Raw genomic sequence first — 18,591 nt, forward strand, 5'->3', positions numbered from 1 at the left:
AGGTAGGAGGCAGCTGTGGGGTCAGCTGGTAGCTACACTCATCATGTGGTTCCCTCTGGCAGTTTGCAGATCAACATGGAATAGAGAAAAGAGGGTCATGTCATCCTATCTGTGAAACATGAGGCTGACATGAGATTCATCTCAGTGCCAGAATCATCCTGGGCCTTCAGAAAACAAAAGAGAGCATGTCTAAAGTGTTCGGAAATGTCAGAGTCATATATGTCCACAGAGTGGGACTCCCCTGTCTCTCCAGGTGTCAGCCCCTAGCCATCCTCAGGGACAAAGCCTTTCACCTCCATCCCTGTCACATCACTGACTCCTAAAGTCCTTCTTATCCAAAAGGATTGAGCTTTCCATGGAGATAAGTGGGTTAAGAACTAGTGACATCACTGACCAGCCTGATACGCAACAAAACTCACCACCTGGACCCCATGTGAAAGTTTTCCCTGCCCACCCACCTTAGCCCAGAAGAGTCAGTAACACCAGTACCTGCCCAGCTGACTCTTAGGGAGTTTGCCAACGGTAACACTTCACCATCTGACCTCCTGTCCAGGAAGCCCCCTCCCCGCATCTTTCTGACTGCGGCCTGTCAGGCCAGCAGTACACCTGTGACGGTTCTGTTCTGCACGGCTATCTGTCTACCATGTCCACCCATCTAGGGCCCCCGATGCCAGGACCATACAAATGCTAAAGAATAAAGAAATGACCACCTGCCTAAAGGACAGACACCCCCAATGCATCTGTAGGAAGAGGGGCCAGAAATCACCAACACCTATGGGGTTCTTTGGCCCTAAAGAATGGACCAACCTGATTAAGAGCAATGCGATGATTCAGAATGACCAGGGTTCATGCACACATAGGAGGGCCCACAGGCCCAGATGCCTCACTTGCATTCACAGAGAGCCTCCCATGCATATGCCCACTGATACCTGAATATTCTTGCTCCACACACACATGCATCCAGACACACAAGTGGGGTGCTGGTGAATGCAGAGCACTCTCAGGAGGATGCAGGAAAGACTTCATTTGTGGTGCGTACCTGGTACAAATATTCCCAGCATGACTAATTTCAAGCTACCCACCTGATGTCACTGAACATAGATCCCAGAAGAGACATGCACCATTGACTACCCAAAACTAGTATGAGCCAGTTCCAGCGCACCCCATCCCGTCATACGATTTTGTGTGTACAATGCACTTACACCCTGAGTAGGAACCTCCACTCCCACCCAGATATATAAACAAAAATTAATTTACATATATGAACTCACATGTACATTTCTACCCTCACTCTCCCTGAATATACAGATAGGCCACCTCTTAGTACCTAAATTGTTACCAACGAAACTCTAATCATCCTGAATATTCACATTCTAAACCTACAATTATACACACACACACACACAACATGGGCCTGTATACAAACATGGGAAACCAACATACCACCCAGATATACACACTGAATACCTACACACACAGGCCCTCTAAAACCATCATGTATACAATTGTCTCATATGTCACCCAAATAAAGATCCATATGCAATCCCACAAGCCCTAAAATGCACATATTCCATGATTCCTGAACACACACACAACCTACAGAGTCTTTGTTTCCAAACACGCAAAGTGAACTCTCACATTCCCATCCATAAGCTCTAGGAACTCAAATACATACACAGTCACAAACTACTACTTATCAAATACATATAAGTCCACCTCACACACACTGAGAGGACACATACAAGCAACACCACCAAATTCTGCAAGCATTACATTCGGGAACAGATGCAAAGAGGACCCTAAGCCTCCAGACACACTCACAAATCCCAAATACACAGACCTCAAACCACTCATGAATATCCACCCCACACGCTCACATAGATACATGCAAAACACAAAAGCACTGACAATCGCTTAACTCTCACTAATGTGCATACACAATTCTCACACACCTATGGAAACACACACACACACGAAAATATTCCCAATCCCTGAATATATACACCCCTTAAACACTATACATTATGCCACCTCTCCAGAATACAACCTCATCACCTCTCCTCTGCAGTATGTAACAAAAGCACACTATACACATTTTTTCTCTAGCATCACTCTGAATATACAGACCACTGCTTGCTAACTACTACCAAATACCTGTAGAAACACTTTAGTATTCTCCAAAGAAATACACTTTAAGTACACCTAAGAACCCCTGAACAAACTGATAATTCAAGTACCTGGTGATAGATATAAGCACATACCAGTAAACATGGGCAAGACATGCAGAAATATCTCCAGCAAACCACATATGAAACAACTTCCAAATTACCTCTAGCTAATGAGTCAGTTCTCACATCCACAAATACTAACAAATAACCTTATCACACACCTCCGATACATAGATACAATCCTTCCACTCCCCTGTATAAGCACAGAAACCCCTCTCTCCGTCAAATATACACATACTTGGTACCTGAAATATGTAAGCCTTAGAGCCCCTACTGAAAAATACAAACACGTAGCTCCAGCAAATATCCTTCCCAATGGCCATGGCCCTGGAATACACACGTAAACTCCACACACACACTCTCCACAAGCCCCAAATATACCCACAAACACCCAGTACACTGCAAATATGCAAACCCATCTCCCTATACTTATGTCCCAAGTACACTTCATGCCACACTACCTGCGTATACATAACCCCACACTCCCAAATTCCCACGCAGAATTAACTCTTCCATCTTGCAGAATACAGCCACACACACACACCACACCAAATCGTACTAACACTACTGCACACCTGCATATACAAGACCTACCAGTCCTAAAACTAGTCACAGTCCTGCTCTCTGCGCACTGAAACAGGCGTAAATCACAAAAAGAAATACACACATTACAACATGCCCCGAATACACAATGACCCGTCTACATTCCCCAAGTACAAAACACAGATCATACACTCAAGCAAATGAACGCCTGCACTTGTCCTAACATTGCCCTATGTGTATGCAGATAATCCTTCCAAATCGGCCATTAGAAAAAACCCAGAATTCAAAGGGGGAAAAACAAAACGAGTAAATTTCAGCAAACACCAAATGACAAACACATTACTACCAACTGCTTGAGTATCACGCACTACATCTCAACACCCTCCAAATACAGCACTCAACCCTACACACTCACAAAAACAGGCATGACCTCCCCGTGATCACAGACATCCGCAGACAAAGCGAGCGCACACATTTGAATCCACACCTCAGATTCCCGCCACCGAGTGAACAGGCAGAGACCCCAGGCCTGCCCGCCACCCTAGGATTCACAGACCCCGGGCCTGCCCTCCACCCCAGACTTCACACACCCCAGGCCTGCCCGCCACCCCAGGCTTCACACACCCCAGGCCTGCCCGCCACCCCAGGCTTCACACACCCCAGGCCTGCCCGCCACCCCAGGCTTCACACACCCCAGGCCTGCCCGCCATCCCAGGCTTCACACACCCCAGGCCTGCCCCCCATCCCAGGCTTCACACACCCCAGGCCTGCCCCCCACCCCAGGCTTCACACACCCCAGGCCTGCCCGCCACCCCAGGCCTGCCCACCATCCCAGGCTTCACACACCCCAGGCCTGCCCCCCACCCCAGGCCTCACACACCCCAGGCCTGCCCGCCACCCCAGGCCTCACACACCCCAGGCCTGCCCGCCATCCCAGGCTTCACACACCCCAGACCTGCCCACCATCCCAGGCTTCACACACCCCAGGCCTGCCCCCCACCCCAGGCTTCACACACCCCAGGCCTGCCCGCCACCCCGGGCCTCACACACCCCAGGCCTGCCCTCCACCCCGGGCTTCACAGACCCCAGGCCTGCCCTCCACCCCAGGCCTCACACACCCCAGGCCTGCCCTCCACCCCAGGCCTCACACACCCCAGGCCTGCCCGCCACCCCAGGCTTCACGCACCCCAGGCCTGCCCACCATCCCAGGCTTCACAGACCCCAGGCCTGCCCCCCACCCCAGGCTTCACACACCCCAGGCCTGCCCGCCACCCCGGGCCTCACACACCCCAGGCCTGCCCGCCACCCCAGGCCTCACACACCCCAGGCCTGCCCGCCACCCCAGGCTTCACACACCCCAGGCCTGCCCGCCACCCCAGGCTTCACACACCCCAGGCCTGCCCGCCACCCCAGGCTTCACAGACCCCAGGCCTGCCCGCCACCCCAGGCTTCGGGGCAGAGGCATTACTGTCGGTCAGCAAGGCCGCTCCCTCAGTGGCGGGTGCGGGTGAAGGAAACCGCGGGCTGAGAGGCTCCATGGGGAAGGCAGGCCTGTGAACTGTGCGGAGGGGGGAGGCTTCGCCCTGTCCTCTCATTTCAATGAGGCGGCGGCTTCCTGCTGAACCGGAGGACGCTTTCCAATTCGGAAGAACTGCCGGGAGCTGCGTGTTCAGAAAGCGGGGGACACGGAAGGGGCCCCGAGGGGACAGCTCACAGGCATTCCTGGACCCAGTGGGGGCCCCGCATCCCTGACCGCCCCGCCCAGCACAGCCAGTTAGAACCCATTCCCAGGGGACACACCACCGGAAGTGAGCGGTGTGGGGGTGAACACAGACTTGGGGCAAACAGCCCACATGGTGAACAGCGGAGAAGAGGGGGACCCCTGAGGGGTGAGGAGGCCGCGCGCCCCTTACCTCCCTGTTTACCTAACGGACTCTGGAGGCCGCCATGCCAGGCCCCACGCGCAGCCTGGGCAGCAGTTGGGGACCCTCCCTGCCGTTAGCGCATGCGTGCCTCTGGGAGCCAAAGGCCGCAACGGACGCTGGGAGCAGTTGCAGGACAGAGCCCCGCCCCCAGTGGGCGTGCTCCTGCGTCCTGGCGCGAGGCCCCCTGGGAGGAGGCCCAGGCTGTCCCTGCAGCAGAGGAAGGAGGTGGAGGGAGGGGGCCCCTGGGAAGCCTCCTGCAGGTCCTCCTCCTCAGAACCTCCCAGCGCGTGTGCAGGGAGCACTTGGGTTTTAAAGCTGCAAACGTGCAGGCCATGCACTTAGCTGCCCCTGGGACAGAGGTTGGGAGAGGCGGGCCTGAAGCACTTTCCTCGGAGGGGCAATGCCTCCATGCCCTTGGAGTGCATTTCCGTGGTTTCTGAAGAGCAGTCCTTCCTCCTAGAAGTCTGGGCGTTCCATCGCACAATTCTGGCCAAGAATTTTAGACCTCGGACACACCCTAAGAGACACTTGCCCCTGACCCCGTTCCTCCTGTATTTATTTATTACGTGGAGGCTTTTCAATAAATGTTGCTTCACAGATGTTTCCGTTGCAAGGTGGTTGTTCAAACATTGATCAAAACGTGGCTGTCTGGGCCAGTTTCCGTTGACATGGCAGGTAGCATGGGAACAATGTCACCCTGCCCACCCTGCATTTTTGTATTATATTGCAGAATTTCAGTCGTCAATAAAACGAATGAATTACTCCAGTCGTCAATATTTATAGTAGCAGAGTAAACGTACTTGAGTTTGTCATACTTTCCAAAGAAACTGAAATCATCTGATCCCCTTTCTGATCATTTGCAAGAGGGGAAAGAGGCAGGAGAAAGACGCATCACTGCATTTTCCATTTTGCACAATTTGACTCTGAAGTACACAAAGGCATTACTTTTTAAAAATATTACAAAAGGTAAAAAATTAGACATTGAACAACATAATACTCTGAGAAACAAAAAGTGGTGATTTCTGGCCTTGCCCTGTAGGCTGCAGGGCCTTGCCCTGATGGACTGGAGCAAAGGGGATGGTTTGAAAGGCTGGGCCGGCTGCATCTGCAGGGCTCCCAGCACTGGGTGGGACTTGGGGTCACAGGACTGCTTCCTAAGGAATGAGGTGCACACAGCCACCGAGCATGCCGCCTCGGCTGGGTCAATCCTAATTTCAAACACTGGGATCCGTGAGCCATAAGTTCCCATTATTTCTTCAGGCCGCATGTTCTGAATTTTGTTCAGAAAATGTAGCCTGCGTTGAAGAAAACCAAGACCAGATAGGAAGCAGGCTGAGGGACCCAGAACTAGGGTGATGGATCAAGAACGGAGATAAAGGACACATCAATGACTGGGTGCCTAGTGTGTCTTTAAATTTGTGACTTTAAATTTGAAAGGAACTGCTGGTTCTTGCCTACCTATCAGAGCCCTCCATGGAATGCCCCCCACCCAACCCCAGCCCAGGTCCTCTGCCCCTCCCCCGCTGCAGAATGTCAGGAGTCCTACATTCTACCGTTCAAATCCAAACCTTCCCTCCACTGGATGCTGAGCAGCTGTTGGAGCAGGTCACTCTCTGGATCCTCGACTTGACTTTTCTGGTTGTGGAGGCTACTAGGCAGCGGTGGTCAGTGAATGAGCCTGCGGGGATGGCTTCAGTAGGAGGTAAGCCTATAGATTGGAGGGGGGATGGTTTAAACACTGAGCTGTCCCTCAAAACTTGGGGTTGAAATGTGACACTGGGGAAACTCGGTTTGAGTGAAGTAGGGGGGTGAGAGCACTGGACTCCAAGGACCTGTCCCCCGGGGCGGCTGGGAGCCAGTGGGAACCTGTGACGGCACTGGCCAGGAGGGCTCCTCAGAGGGGGGTCAGGGTGGCTCAGGGACATGCCTGGGTGTGGAGAAAGGACGGCAGCAGGCACGTGGGTTCTTCCCAGAGGGGAGACGAGCCGCTTCCACGTGTGTGGGGGGAGTAGTGGGCGATGTCGTGGGGGTGGCACAGGGTGGTCACGGGAAAGCCCAGTCCTGTGGGCTGCTCTTCGGGCACCTGGAGCTGGCCCCGCAGCATCTTTCTAAGGGATTGAGCTGAGTGCACTAGAGCGAAGGGGGGCAGTGGGAGGGTGGTCTCAGCCAGAAAGCTGTCCAGTGGGGCTGTGTGTGGCCACGTCCACAATGAAATGTCCGCCCGAGGGCTGGGCTGGAAGGTCTTCCGCCTGCTGCAGCCCAGAGCTTCTCCCCTGCTGCCAGCCCAGAGCTCACTGCTCCTCAGCCCAGGGAGCTGTTCGTTGGCTTGGGATCCACACGGGCAGGGCGGCCCGGAAACTTCCACCAAGATCGGGCCCCGTTCCCTGAGCTGTCCCGAATTGTCCCCCCGTGCCACCCAGGTCTTCAGACCGACTCCCTCTTGTCCTGCATCTCATGGCGCACCCTCTGCCCCGCCCTTTACCTTTGAGATGAGGGTTTTGCTGAGAGTCCACGTCCCTGCTTCAGGGACAGAAAACAGACGTGGAGCGTGGGTGGTGCTCCGTGGAACGTGTGCGAAGGCGGATTCCTTTTTAAGGGGGAGGGAGCACAGGGGCAGGAAGACCATGGTCTGTGTCAGTAGTAAACGGCCAAGGCCGCCTGTCCTGGGTAATGAGGGGCGCGGTGTGCAGCGTGCTCTCCTGGACGAGGTCTGCTCCAGCTCCTCTGAGCGGGGGTGTGTTCAGACAACTGTGTCCCACTGTCACCGCTCACACCTGCTTCCTACTGTGCCTTCACTTCCCCCTGTTGGGAGCTGGAGGGGGAAGGACCTCACCCAGTCTGCAGTCCCACGACCCATCTAACAGGACAGCAGCTCTGGAAGTTTCTGGAAACCCCTATCGCCAGCCCCACTTTGCCCCATTCCGTGGCCCTCCTCTAACTCTCTGCAGCCATTGCTGGCTGTGAAATGACAGAGCTCCTGAGGGTGGCCATCAGTCTGAGCGCTGGGGCCGAGTGGCAGGACCTGGCCCGTGTTAAGTGTTCACTGTTGGTTCCAACACACATGTGCATGCTGGGCGGTGTGTTGAAGGGTTAGATCAGGGCTCCTGTGCCTTCTTGTGGAGAGACATTACTTCAGTGTTTCTTTGTTGTTGTGCAAGCCCAGGACAGAAAGGGGGTGACTTGTACTGAGGAGGAGGAAGACTGAGGAGCAGAGGGGCCCTAATATGTTAGACACGGCCTGTTTTCAGAGGCCCTTTGGTGCCTAGAACTTACCTCGGAGATGTAAGTTCCAAGGTCACTACCGCTAGTGGGTCTGCCTAGGGTCGTGGCCCCAGAGCAGACTTCTGCCCAGGGCCATGCCTCTGAGGCTGGCAGGGTCGGTGCCGGGGAACCCTTAGGGAGGCTCTCAGGGTCAGCGCTGGCTGGGGCTGTTGCTTCTCGCAGACAGTGGTCAGGGAGCCTTGGTGAACGGGGAGCAAGCTCTCCAGTGGAATAATTCCCAACTGGAGCTCAGAGCGTGACAATGACCTGAGGACATTTGCCACCTCCGCAGTTTGCCCATCCAAATGGCCCTCCCTGGTGAGACTCACGGCCCTGGTTCCCCAGCGGCTGAAGGGCCCAGAGCGCCTCAGTGCTGTGTGCTGGTTCCCCTCCTCCATCCCCCCTTTCCTTTGTCTCAACAGCATCTGCAGCGCGGGGAGCGGATGTGAGCCTGAAGCCCGGTGCCTCCATGACTCCTTTCATGGCCCAGCCCTGTCCCCCGCCCTCTTCTGGCCCCGCACACCGGCCCCCTGGGGAGCAGCACCTGCAGCCCCCCGGGACCCCGTCCTTCCCCCCTGGTCACCCCCTGGTGCTGCCGGCTTGGCCCAGGACACCTCTGGTGGCAGGAGATGCTGGTCAAGGCCCCGTTGGGACTGGGGCTGACAACATCATGGACCAGGTCAGGTCAGAAGGGAGACGACCACAGCCCTCCCAGACTCAGACCATTGTCCTGACTCAGGCCCCCCTCTACGGCAGTGCTCCAGGTGCCATCTGTGGGGGTGCTGTGTGTCCTGCACCCCTCTTCTTGGAAGCCACTGCTGTGGAGACGATTATGCCTGCCTCGGCTTTTGGGGGCACCCAGGCCAGCAATGGAGGTTGGTGTCCCGGTCTTCCTCCTCAAGCTCCACCACCAGCTGCCCAGCTGGCCCCCATCGTCCCCCGAGTGGACCCTGGAACACGGCCACACGGGGCTTCCAGGGAGGGTGGCCTGGCCGCCTCCCAATCCAGGGCCTCGCTGGAGGACGCCTCTAACCCCAAGAGTGTGTACGAGGACTTCCATCGTTGGCAGCGCTTCAAGGCCCTGGCCCGGGGGCACCTTCCCCAGAGTCCTGATGCGGAAGCTCTTTGCTGCTTCCTCATGTGAGTGCACTGGGCAGGGCAGGGGGCGCCCGGAGCTCTCCCATCACAGAGGAGGTGGGAGGGCCTGCAGGCTGGCTGATCCTGGGACGCTGGCGGGAAGGCCTGAGGGTGGGGTCCCAGCTATGGGTGCAAGTGTGGGGTCACCTCCAGTCCTGGTTCCCGGGCTGGTGTGGATGTGAGGCTGTGACAGCAGCAGCTGGAACGTGTGTCTTTGCACACAGACGCCTCCTCCCTCACCTGTGGGCGCTCAGTCCTGCCGGGTGGGGGTGGGACTGGCTCCACTGAGCTGGGGTGGCCAGGCGGGTGGAGGCCAGGCTGGACCGTGACTGACCCTGAGGCATTACAGGCCAGCGCTCCGGCCCCTGTCCCGCCTGAAGCCCACCATGACGCTGGAGGAGGGAATAGGGCGGGCCATGCAGGAATGGCAGCGCAAGAGCACCTGTGACCGGAGGGTCTATTTCGAGATGGCAGAAAAGTGAGTCAGGGTCCTGGGTCCCCAACCTGGGGGGCAGGGGGGCTGCCTGCGGGGCAGGGTCCAGCTGTGAGGGCTCATCAGAGAGGAGGGGGGTGGGAGGGTGTCACTCAGCACGGGGTCCCCCCAGCCCAGAGGCACTTTGTCCTGGGGGAGTCTCTCCCTGGGCTTCAGAGCGTGGGTGCTCCTGTTCCACCTCCCCGGGAGCTCCCCCTCCTCTGATGCTGACCCGTCCTGGGCGGGACATGAAGGCTCAGGACAGGCTGGGGAGGAGGTGCCCGCCCAGTGGGCCAGACTCCAGCCAGAGGGGCTGTGCAGCAATGTGCTCAGCCAGCCTCCTGCCTCCCCAGTGTCCGGGCCCTGGCAGCCCCAAGGCCCTTGCTCTCCACCCCTCCTTCCGCTGCTGCCTTTGCGGGGCTCCGGGAGGCCTCCTTCTCAGCACAGCCTGTGCCCCTCACCCCCAGGTTCATGGAGTTTGAGGCGGAGGAGCAGATGCAGGTTCAGAAGTTGCAGTTGAAGAAGGGGGCGCAGACCCAGCCTCCTCCTGTCCCACCGAGACCTGATCCTCGGGGGCCCCCAGCCCCAGTGGTGGGCATGCAGCCAGGTAAGCCAGCACGTTCCCACGAGAGCCCATGGCCAAAGGCAACAAGGCCTAGCGCAGGCCACTGTCACCGCCCCCCCCCCCCCCACATGGGCCTTCTCCTCAGGGGGGGCTTTGGTCTTTCAAGGGAAACAGCCCTGAGAGCCGGGCCTCAGCGGCCCTGTGTCCCCATGGGGTCTGGACCGGGTCCACCCTCTCATCCCCTCACCCCGCTCCCTGTCAAGGCCCCACATGAAGTCTGCTAAGAAGCAGGCTGGCTGCGGGGCCCCTTGGAGAGTCGGTGGCTCCACACGTCCTCACACCTGACTCTCTTTGGTGCTCCCCTCTGGCCTCCCCTCACACAGTCACAAGGCGTCAGTGGCCCCAACCCAGCCGCATCCCTATTAATGCCCCAACACTGCCCTCAGCATCGCATGCCCTGGAGGTGGAAGCTTTATCCCCTCACGCTCCCTCCTCTTCCCTCTCTGCCCAGCGCCCACCCCCAGGAAGGCTGTACCCAGCGCCCAGTGCGCCCACACACCCCAGCCGCCCTGGGAGACCGAGTCACGTGATGGGATCCCCCCTGAGGCCGAGCAAGAAGACATGGACATCACGGAGGAGCTTCCCATGGGGGCGCCCGGTGGAGGATGGGAAGATGAAGTGAAGGAGTGGCTGCAGGATGAGGGTCTCCTGAGCTACCTGGACCAGCTGTGCTCCCAGGAAGACTTTGTCACCCAGGTGGGCTGGCTCACAGCTCGGGGCCTACAAGGTCCCAGAGGGTGGCACTGCTGCACCCAGACCCGGGTTCCCCCAGGCTGATGGGATTGGGCTCTGCTCTTTGCTGCTGAGCTGGGCGCGTGAGAATGTGTGTCTGTGCATGCATGTGTGCGCTTGTGTATGTGTGTGCGTGTGTGCGCGTGTGTGTGTGTGTTTCTGTGTGTGTGTGTGTTTTTCTGTGTGTGTGTGTGTGTGTGTGTGTGTGTGCACCTGATGACCGTGATGGAGTGAAACACCCACCTGTGCAGGAGGACGGGGTGGGTCTTGGCTTTCCCACTTGTCCTCCAGGCCCCGCTGACTCCCAGTTCACTCCCTGCCAAGGGGCTCATGGCCGCTTCCTTCTGTCCCAGGTGGAGGAGGTCATTGACCCCCAGTTCCTGAAGCAAATGAATTCCCCAGACGCACAGCAGGACCCCTTGGCCCTGGCTGAGAAGTTGGAGCAGGAAGAAGGGCTCACTGCTGCCCAGGTGAGCCAGGGGAGGGTGGGACCTTAGGGAGATGGGAGGGGGACCCCAAGTGAGCCATAGGACCAGGGACCCCAGGGGAGTTAGAGGAGGGACTGGCCCTAGTGAGTCAGGGAGGAAGGGATCCAGGTAGATGGGGGCAGGGGGAGGGGCCTCAGAGAGCCAGGAGAGGGAGCACCCAGGTAAACCAGGGCAGGGAGCAACCCAGAACCAGGACACACATGCCTGTGTCCACGCCACCCCTGCCTGCAGGCAGCACATGCCGAGGGGCCGGCCCTGGGTGGGAGCAGCTCGGGACAAGAAGGAGAGGACAACAGAGAGGAGGAGGGGATGGGAGCCCAGAAGGGCAGGGCACAAAGCTGGGAATATGGCACAGGGGACGGAGCAGGGCCTCATGACTGTCGTGGATTCGAATCACGGTGTCCCCTCCTCCCCTCCTCCCCCCAGTGCCACTGTCCCATCACCCACCTCCTCCTCCTCTCACACGTGTGCAGCACCAGTCACTGTCCTCTTCTTCCTCCAGCTGGCAGAGGAGCGACTCCTGGCCTCCGAGGAGGGCGGCGTGCAGGCCCCCCCGAGTCACGGTGCTCCCCTGTGGGACTCCAGTCCTTCTGAGTCTGCGAGCAGCCCAGATGCCCGGAGGCGTGAGCACGGCCCCCAGCTGGGGGTCAGTGACACAGCCTGCCCGCCAGAGACTGGCTTCCAGGCCCGGCAGAGGCGCGGCCCAGCACACGCCCCCCGCTCCAGGCCCCCGGCTGCTGCTGTCTCTTCGGGGCGTGAGGAGCACCCACCGCTCCGGGCTCGGTGCCCCCCCGCTGCTCCCCAGGGCCACGGGCCTGCTGACTGTGCACGGGGACCCAGGGGCGCCTGCGTCCCCAGAGAGGCCTCTCTGGTCAGGGAGCCGCTCGGGCCAGCGGACAGGCCCCGTGAGGCCGAGGAGGACCTCGCCAGCCTGGCCTTCCTCTGGGCCTCTCCCGGCCGCCTGCTGCCCTGCGCGCTCTCTCTGAGTCCTGTCCCTGCCTCGGGCCTGGCCCGCCCTGGAGGTCGGGGGCCCCGGGGCGCTGCCCGGTCCCGGTCCCTGCAGAGACGAGGCCTCAGCCGCGCTCCCCCTGCAGCTGGCCAGTCTGGGAAGCGCGCTCTGGGGGGAGGCCCCGCCCATGCGGAGAAGACCCCCCGCCTAGGGGCCGAGTTCGGGGTCTGGGGGAGCCCAGCACTGGCTCCGGGGCTGGTTCCCTCCTCACAGCCTCACAAGAGAAAGTGTGACCCGTCTGACCCAGGGAGCTGGAGGAAGCGGCACTGCAGCCAGTATGGAGCAGAGGGGTGTGCCCCCCACTGCCAGCGCCCCGAGGGGCCCAGACTCCATGGGACCTGGCTGTCCCCCAGAGGAGCCAAGGGCTCCTTCTCATCGCAGGGCTGATCCTGCTGTTCCACTGACATGGGAGGATGGGAGGCAGGGAGGGAGGGCACGACCCTTAGGGCGGGGGTGGGCTTGGGGTGGGGTAGGAGGGAGGGCAGAACCTTTAGGGTGGGGGTGGGCCTGGGGTGGGGGTAGGAGGGAGGGCAGGACCCTTAGGGTGGGGGTGGGCCTGGTGTGGGGTAGGAGGGAGGGCAGGACCGTTAGGGTGGGGGTGGGCCTGGGGTGGGGTAAGAGGGAGGGCAGGACCCTTAGGGTAGGGGTGGGCCTGGGGTGGGGTAGGAGGGAGGGCAGGACCCTTAGGGAGGGGGTGGGCCTGGGGTGGGGTAGGAGGGAGGGCAGGACCCTTAGGGAGGGGGTGGGCCTGGGGTGGGGTAAGAGGGAGGGCAGGACCCTTAGGGTAGGGGTGGGCCTGGGGTGGGGTAGGAGGGAGGGCAGGACCCTTAGGGTGGGGGTGGGCCTGGGGTGGGGTAGGAGGGAGGGCAGGACCCTTAGGGTGGGGGTGGGCCTGGGGTGGGGTAGGAGGGAGGGCAGGACCCTTAGGGAGGGGGTGGGCCTGGGGTGGGGGAGGAGGGAGGGCAGGACCCTTAGGGAGGGGGTGGGCCTGGGGTGGGGTAGGAGGGAGGGCAGGACCCTTAGGGAGGGGGTGGGCCTGGGGTGGGGTAGGAGGGAGGGCAGGACCCTTAGGGTGAGGGTGGGCCTGGGGTGGGGTAGGAGGGAGGGCAGGACCCTTAGGGTGGGGGTGGGCCTGGGGGGTTAGGACTAGCACCTTTGGGGCATTGTGGGTCTGTTATGAATAAAGATAATTTTGTTTGAAAATGCTCTGGGGCTGCTGTGTCCATACTCGGTCTGCGCTGCTCCTTGGAGAGGGGACCTCAGAGGAAGGGAGAAGCGGGAGGTCCTGGGCCCTCTGCATCCACAGGGACCCTCAGTCCCTCCTTCCCGACTGACAGGGACCTCTTCCCACTGCTCCTGGGAGCACACAGCTCTCTAATCCCCAGGGACCCCTCCCCTCACTTCTGCTCCCAAGGCCAGACTCTGGGCTGACCCGAGAGGGAAAGGCTGGGCCTCAGGGGCAGGCTGTCCCCTCTGGGCCTCCTGCAGGAGGAGCATCCTCTGTCTCAGTGGGTGACTGACAGTGGAGGGGGGTGGGGGAGAGGCTGGGACAAGGGGGTGACAGGGAGTAATGGCGACACGCCTATTAAAGGTGGGTACATGGGGAATGACAGTGGGTGGGGAGGATACCAAGTCCCTTGCGGGATTTCTGTGTGGGACAATCTTGTCCAGCTGGGGGAGCAGGACCCAGCTGCTGTGGTTGGGGGACTGGGCTCAGGGACAACGGGGTTTCAAGGACACCCATGCCTGCTGTCCCTTCCCTCCAGCCATGGCTGGTCTCTTGTGTGACAGATGCTGACGCAGATTTACATCCGTGTGGAAACAGGTCCTCCTCACACCTGTGGGGCCCTTTCACCTGCACCAACAGCAGGGGCGGCAGGGGCCCAGGTGTGTGTGGGTGCAGGGCTGGTGGGAGCTGAGATCCAGGCTGAGGGAGGGGCCCCAGTCACCTGCTGTGGGCACTGCTACAGACCCCACAGACAAAGCGGGGACCCGAACCCCGGATGTAAGAGTGAGATGAGGCAGCAGTGAGGGAAGGAGCAGAGCCAGGAGGAGACCCCTGCCTGCAGAACTGCCTGTGTAGTGGTATTTCTCTCTTTTCCGCGTCATCACGGAAAAGGTATTGGTCCGGTTGCTGAGTGGAGGAGCTGGGGATTAAGAAATTAAAGAGAGGAAGAGACCAAGAGACAGAAATAGATTCATGAAGCTGGGGCTGGGTGGGACGCCATCTTTCCTCTCTGATGGAGAGGTTGCAACGAGGACCCAAGCCACGCAGCGCGTTTAATTTAAAGGCCTAGATTTACATATCTAGTCCTGCCCCTGCCTACACCTGGGCTGCTATGAAGTCAGAACTGATTAACATGTCCAGCCTCATTGGGGAAGCATGTTCCCAGGGCATGACTCGGCCTACGCCCTGAGTTCAGCTGATGATAATTAAGGAAAATTGCCCATGTGTCTTCCCAGGCGGCCCTCTACAGCCTGTCCCAGCTCTGCTCCCACGTGGCCATGCCCTGGCCCTCACCCCCTGCCTCCGGCCAATGCCTCTTGCCCATGTTAAAGTTCTGATTCCGTCCCGGGCTCAGGTTGGGTGGGAAGGCTGAGGCTCCCGAGCAGGGCCCCAGCCCACCCAGCATGCAGAGCTGTGGCCTGGGCGGTGGCCCCGCAGCAGCGATGGGAGGGCTGAGGCCGTGCAGTTCCAAAGGAGGCCTGGCCCTCTGCTGCCCCCACACAGAGCTTGGGTGGGAATGGACTCATGTCAGGGCCTCCCCCTCCCACAAAATCGCAGGTCAGCCCTCAGCTCCTCCTCCGCTGCCTTCCCTTGTCCCGTGTGGCGGGCAGCACCCACTCTCCCGGCCTCCTGGGCACTTTGTGAAGGAGACTTCTCACCTGGGCCCGTCTTTCCCGGCCGCTGCCCCCTCCCTGTCCAGCTGGGCCTCAACACAGAGAAACGGGCTCGGCGGTTGTGCCAGACTGTGTGTGTGTCGTGGGCTGGTCCAGAAGCTGCCAGCCCTCCCGGGTCAGCATCCTCCCCATGTGCACCCGATGTGCTGGGGTGGCCGGCCCTGGATGCCAATGTGTGGCTGAGGGACAGAGCCTGGACCCTCGTTCACTGGTGCGAATTAGTCCTGCGACTTCTCTGCTTTCAGGGTCTCGGTGATGAAACAGGTTACCAACCCCCTTCCCAGGTTGTCAGGAACACTGAGTGTGTTTGAAGGGAACACACTTGCTCCGCCCTGAGTGCCTTCCCCATCATCAGGTCCACACCTGGCCCCGGGTGTCTCTGCGCCCGTCCTCACTCGCCTGCTGTGTCTGCCTTTGAGTCATTGTTTGGATGAACAGGTCCCAGGGGGAGGCAGAGCCTGGGCTGCCCCCACCTCGGAGCCCTGGGAACCCCGAAATCTCCCTGGAACCTGTACAGTGGGGCTGACGGGAGGCCCATCGCTGCTTCAATCGTGGGCGAGGCCATGACCATGGCTACATGGAATCCTGGAGAGATTGGCACATTAGCGTCTGTAAAATACTAAGCTGGGTGCAATGGGAAGAAGTGTTTCCTATTTCCTTGCAGCCAACCCTCTTTATCACCGGAAAATAAACTTGACAGGACACCCTGGAGGGCAGTGCGTCAGGCGGGAAGCAGGACGGGCTCCTAGTGACTGAAGTGGAATCTGTGGGAAGGGCAATGCCCTCCCTTCACTCCTCCAGGGAAATCACGATGCTCAACCGGAGAAGGGGCTCCCTGTGTCCCTGTGTGCTCAGTGCTCCCTGCTGCTCCACTTCCGTGTAGCTCTGGGGGGCGGGGGGGTGGGGTGAGGGTAGGGCTGAGGGGGCGGGCGCACACAGAGCCTGGGAGCAAGTTCCTTTCTCCCATTTTTTCTGTGGGGAAAGTGGGGTTGGGGAGGTCAGGGGACTGAGGGCAGGTCACACTCCAGAAAGTGGGACAGCCTGGGAGGCACCAGGCAGGTTTGGCTGCAGAGACTTCCTGCTCCTCCAGGAGGAATAAATCCCCTGGAAGAAGCCCTGACTAATATAGTCTCGCTGCTCCTGTTTATCTAAAGATAAGGCTTCTGGTTTTTTTCTATTGATAAGTTAAATAACAATTAAAATGTTATTTCTAAGAGTCTGAGCAATTTATCATTAGCAAAATAGAACTCATCCCTATTTAAAGTTTTTCCATTCAAGGGCTTTGAAAGTTCTTCCATCTAATATACTTTATGTAGTTGCTATTGAAAATTACACCATCATTTTAATAGCGCTTTCTTTGTAGGCGATCATCTTCTTTGCTAACTGATTTTAAGATTGTTTTTATTCTTTTGAGTTCTACCATTTCAAGAGGTGCAACTAGGTTCGGGTTAAAAAATTCTCCATCCTCCTTGTGATCACTTTTGATTCATTAATTGATAATATACATTCTTCATCAATTCAAGGACATAGTATTATCTTTTCAATGTTGTCTTGTCTCTACTCATACAACCGCAAAGATATGTACTTCTTATGTATTCTCTATGTCTTCATCTGCTCAGGCTGCTATACAAAATACCATAGACTAGATGATTTATACAACATTATTTATTTTGTTCTTTATTAAAAATTCAATTTTTATTTTATTTATTTATTTATTTTTAATTATTATTATTTTTTAACTGTGCCCTTGACCGGAAATCGAACCTGGGACCCTTCAGTCCGCAGGCCAATGCTCTATCAACTGAGCCAAACCGGTTAGGGCTTATTTTTATTTTTTGAAGATATAGATGCAAATTTATTTATATTTGGGAGTTAGGGGGACATGACTCACAAAAATCATTGGACATGATTACTGACTAAATAAAAGAAAATAATTAAAAGAAGTTGAATACAAAGTTTCAAGCTTAGTTTGTTCAGTTTCATCCCCTGAGATACAGCCAAGATGGGATTAGATATACAAATATTTATTGGAAAAAAATGACTGTTAAAAAAGTTGGATGGAAGTGGGAAAAGCCTAGGAGATTTCTCAGACTAGGATGCAGATCTAATTACTGTGAAGGAGAAAGAGAAGAAAATTTTAAGTTGCAGTGTGTTTCTAAGAGAGTATCTGCAAAGCTGTTGGGGTGTCTGAGCTAAAGTCACCCATAGAGGAAATCCATTCCTCACAGAATGGACTTATTTCATATCCCTGCTGAGACCTGTGGGAAGTCTCTGTGCAAAGCAGGTGGTGCATTTACCACCTTCCATCAATTAAGTCCCCACCACAGGAGATCTGAGTGGCACATATTCATGGCTGCCATACCTGGAACAGAAAAACAGGCAACCATGAAATGGTGAAAACTTAATAACTTACAAAAATGGAAATCCACCTTTCTTACATTTCCAAAGCTCCAAAAATATCTTTGTGTAGAAAGACCAGGATGGAATTGTGGCAAGTCTGAGCACCAACCCACAGATTTCAATTCAATTGGTATGAGGTGGAACGCAGGCATTGCTCATTTTTTAAAGCTGCCCAGATACTTTTAACATGTAGCCAGGTTGGAGAACTTCTGCTATCATACGTCGGACTTGAGCCACTGGGTTTGGATGTTATGTTTTGTTTTCCTCACTTAGTGCTTTGTATAGCCGGTGAGTCTCCCTAGATCTACCAAAAATTCAATTTTTAAATATGCGATTACAGTTGACATTCAATATTATATTACTTTCATAGCATAGAGGTGCTTCAGAACATTTCACCCTAAAGCCACGGAATATACATTCTTCTCAAGTTTACATTGGTCATTTTCAAAGATAGACCATATATTGGGTCACAGGCAAAGTCTCTTCAAATTCAAGAAGATAGAAATCATATCAAGCATCTTCTCAGATCACAATGGCATAAAATCAGAAATCAACTACAATAAAAACAATAAAAAAATCAAACACCTGGGAGCTAAATAGCATGCTCTTAAACAATGACTGGGTTACCAGAGAGATCAAAGAAGAAATAAAAAGCATCGTGGCAACAAATGACAATTAAAAAGACAACAATCCCAAACCTACGGGGCACAGTGAAAGCAGTCTTGAGAGGGAAGTTCATAGCTCTACAAGCCTACTGCAAAAAAACAAGAAACAATGGTAATAAATTACCGAACCCAACAACTCAAAGAGTTAGAAAGAGAGCAACAAGAAAAGCCCAGCGTAAGCAGAAGGAAGGAAATAATAAAGATC

General features: G+C 56.6%; 1 protein-coding gene across 1 annotated transcript; it reads left to right on the forward strand.

The window, feature by feature from the left end:
- Positions 1-6,382: 6,382 nt before the first annotated feature.
- On the forward strand, positions 6,383-12,826 carry LOC129151728 (NUT family member 2G-like). The gene is made up of 7 exons (XM_054727622.1): positions 6,383-6,398; positions 8,380-9,097; positions 9,444-9,572; positions 10,034-10,173; positions 10,643-10,887; positions 11,277-11,393; positions 11,914-12,826. The coding sequence occupies exons 1-7, from the start codon at positions 6,383-6,385 to the stop codon at positions 12,805-12,807; spliced, it is 2,259 nt and encodes a 752-aa protein (XP_054583597.1). The 3' UTR covers positions 12,808-12,826.
- The last annotated feature ends 5,765 nt before the right edge of the window (positions 12,827-18,591 follow it).

This window comes from Eptesicus fuscus, chromosome 15 (genome assembly GCF_027574615.1).
Source record: "Eptesicus fuscus isolate TK198812 chromosome 15, DD_ASM_mEF_20220401, whole genome shotgun sequence".
In the NCBI taxonomy this organism is placed as follows: Eukaryota; Metazoa; Chordata; class Mammalia; order Chiroptera; family Vespertilionidae; genus Eptesicus; species Eptesicus fuscus.

What these genes read in the sequence shown, in the direction of transcription:
- LOC129151728 (XM_054727622.1), top strand. An exon ending in TATTTCGAGATGGCAGAAAA is followed by an intron (nt 9,573 to 10,033) that starts GTGAGTCAGGGT and finishes CCTCACCCCCAG; the next exon opens with GTTCATGGAGTTTGAGGCGG. An exon ending in AGGAAGACTTTGTCACCCAG is followed by an intron (nt 10,888 to 11,276) that starts GTGGGCTGGCTC and finishes CTTCTGTCCCAG; the next exon opens with GTGGAGGAGGTCATTGACCC.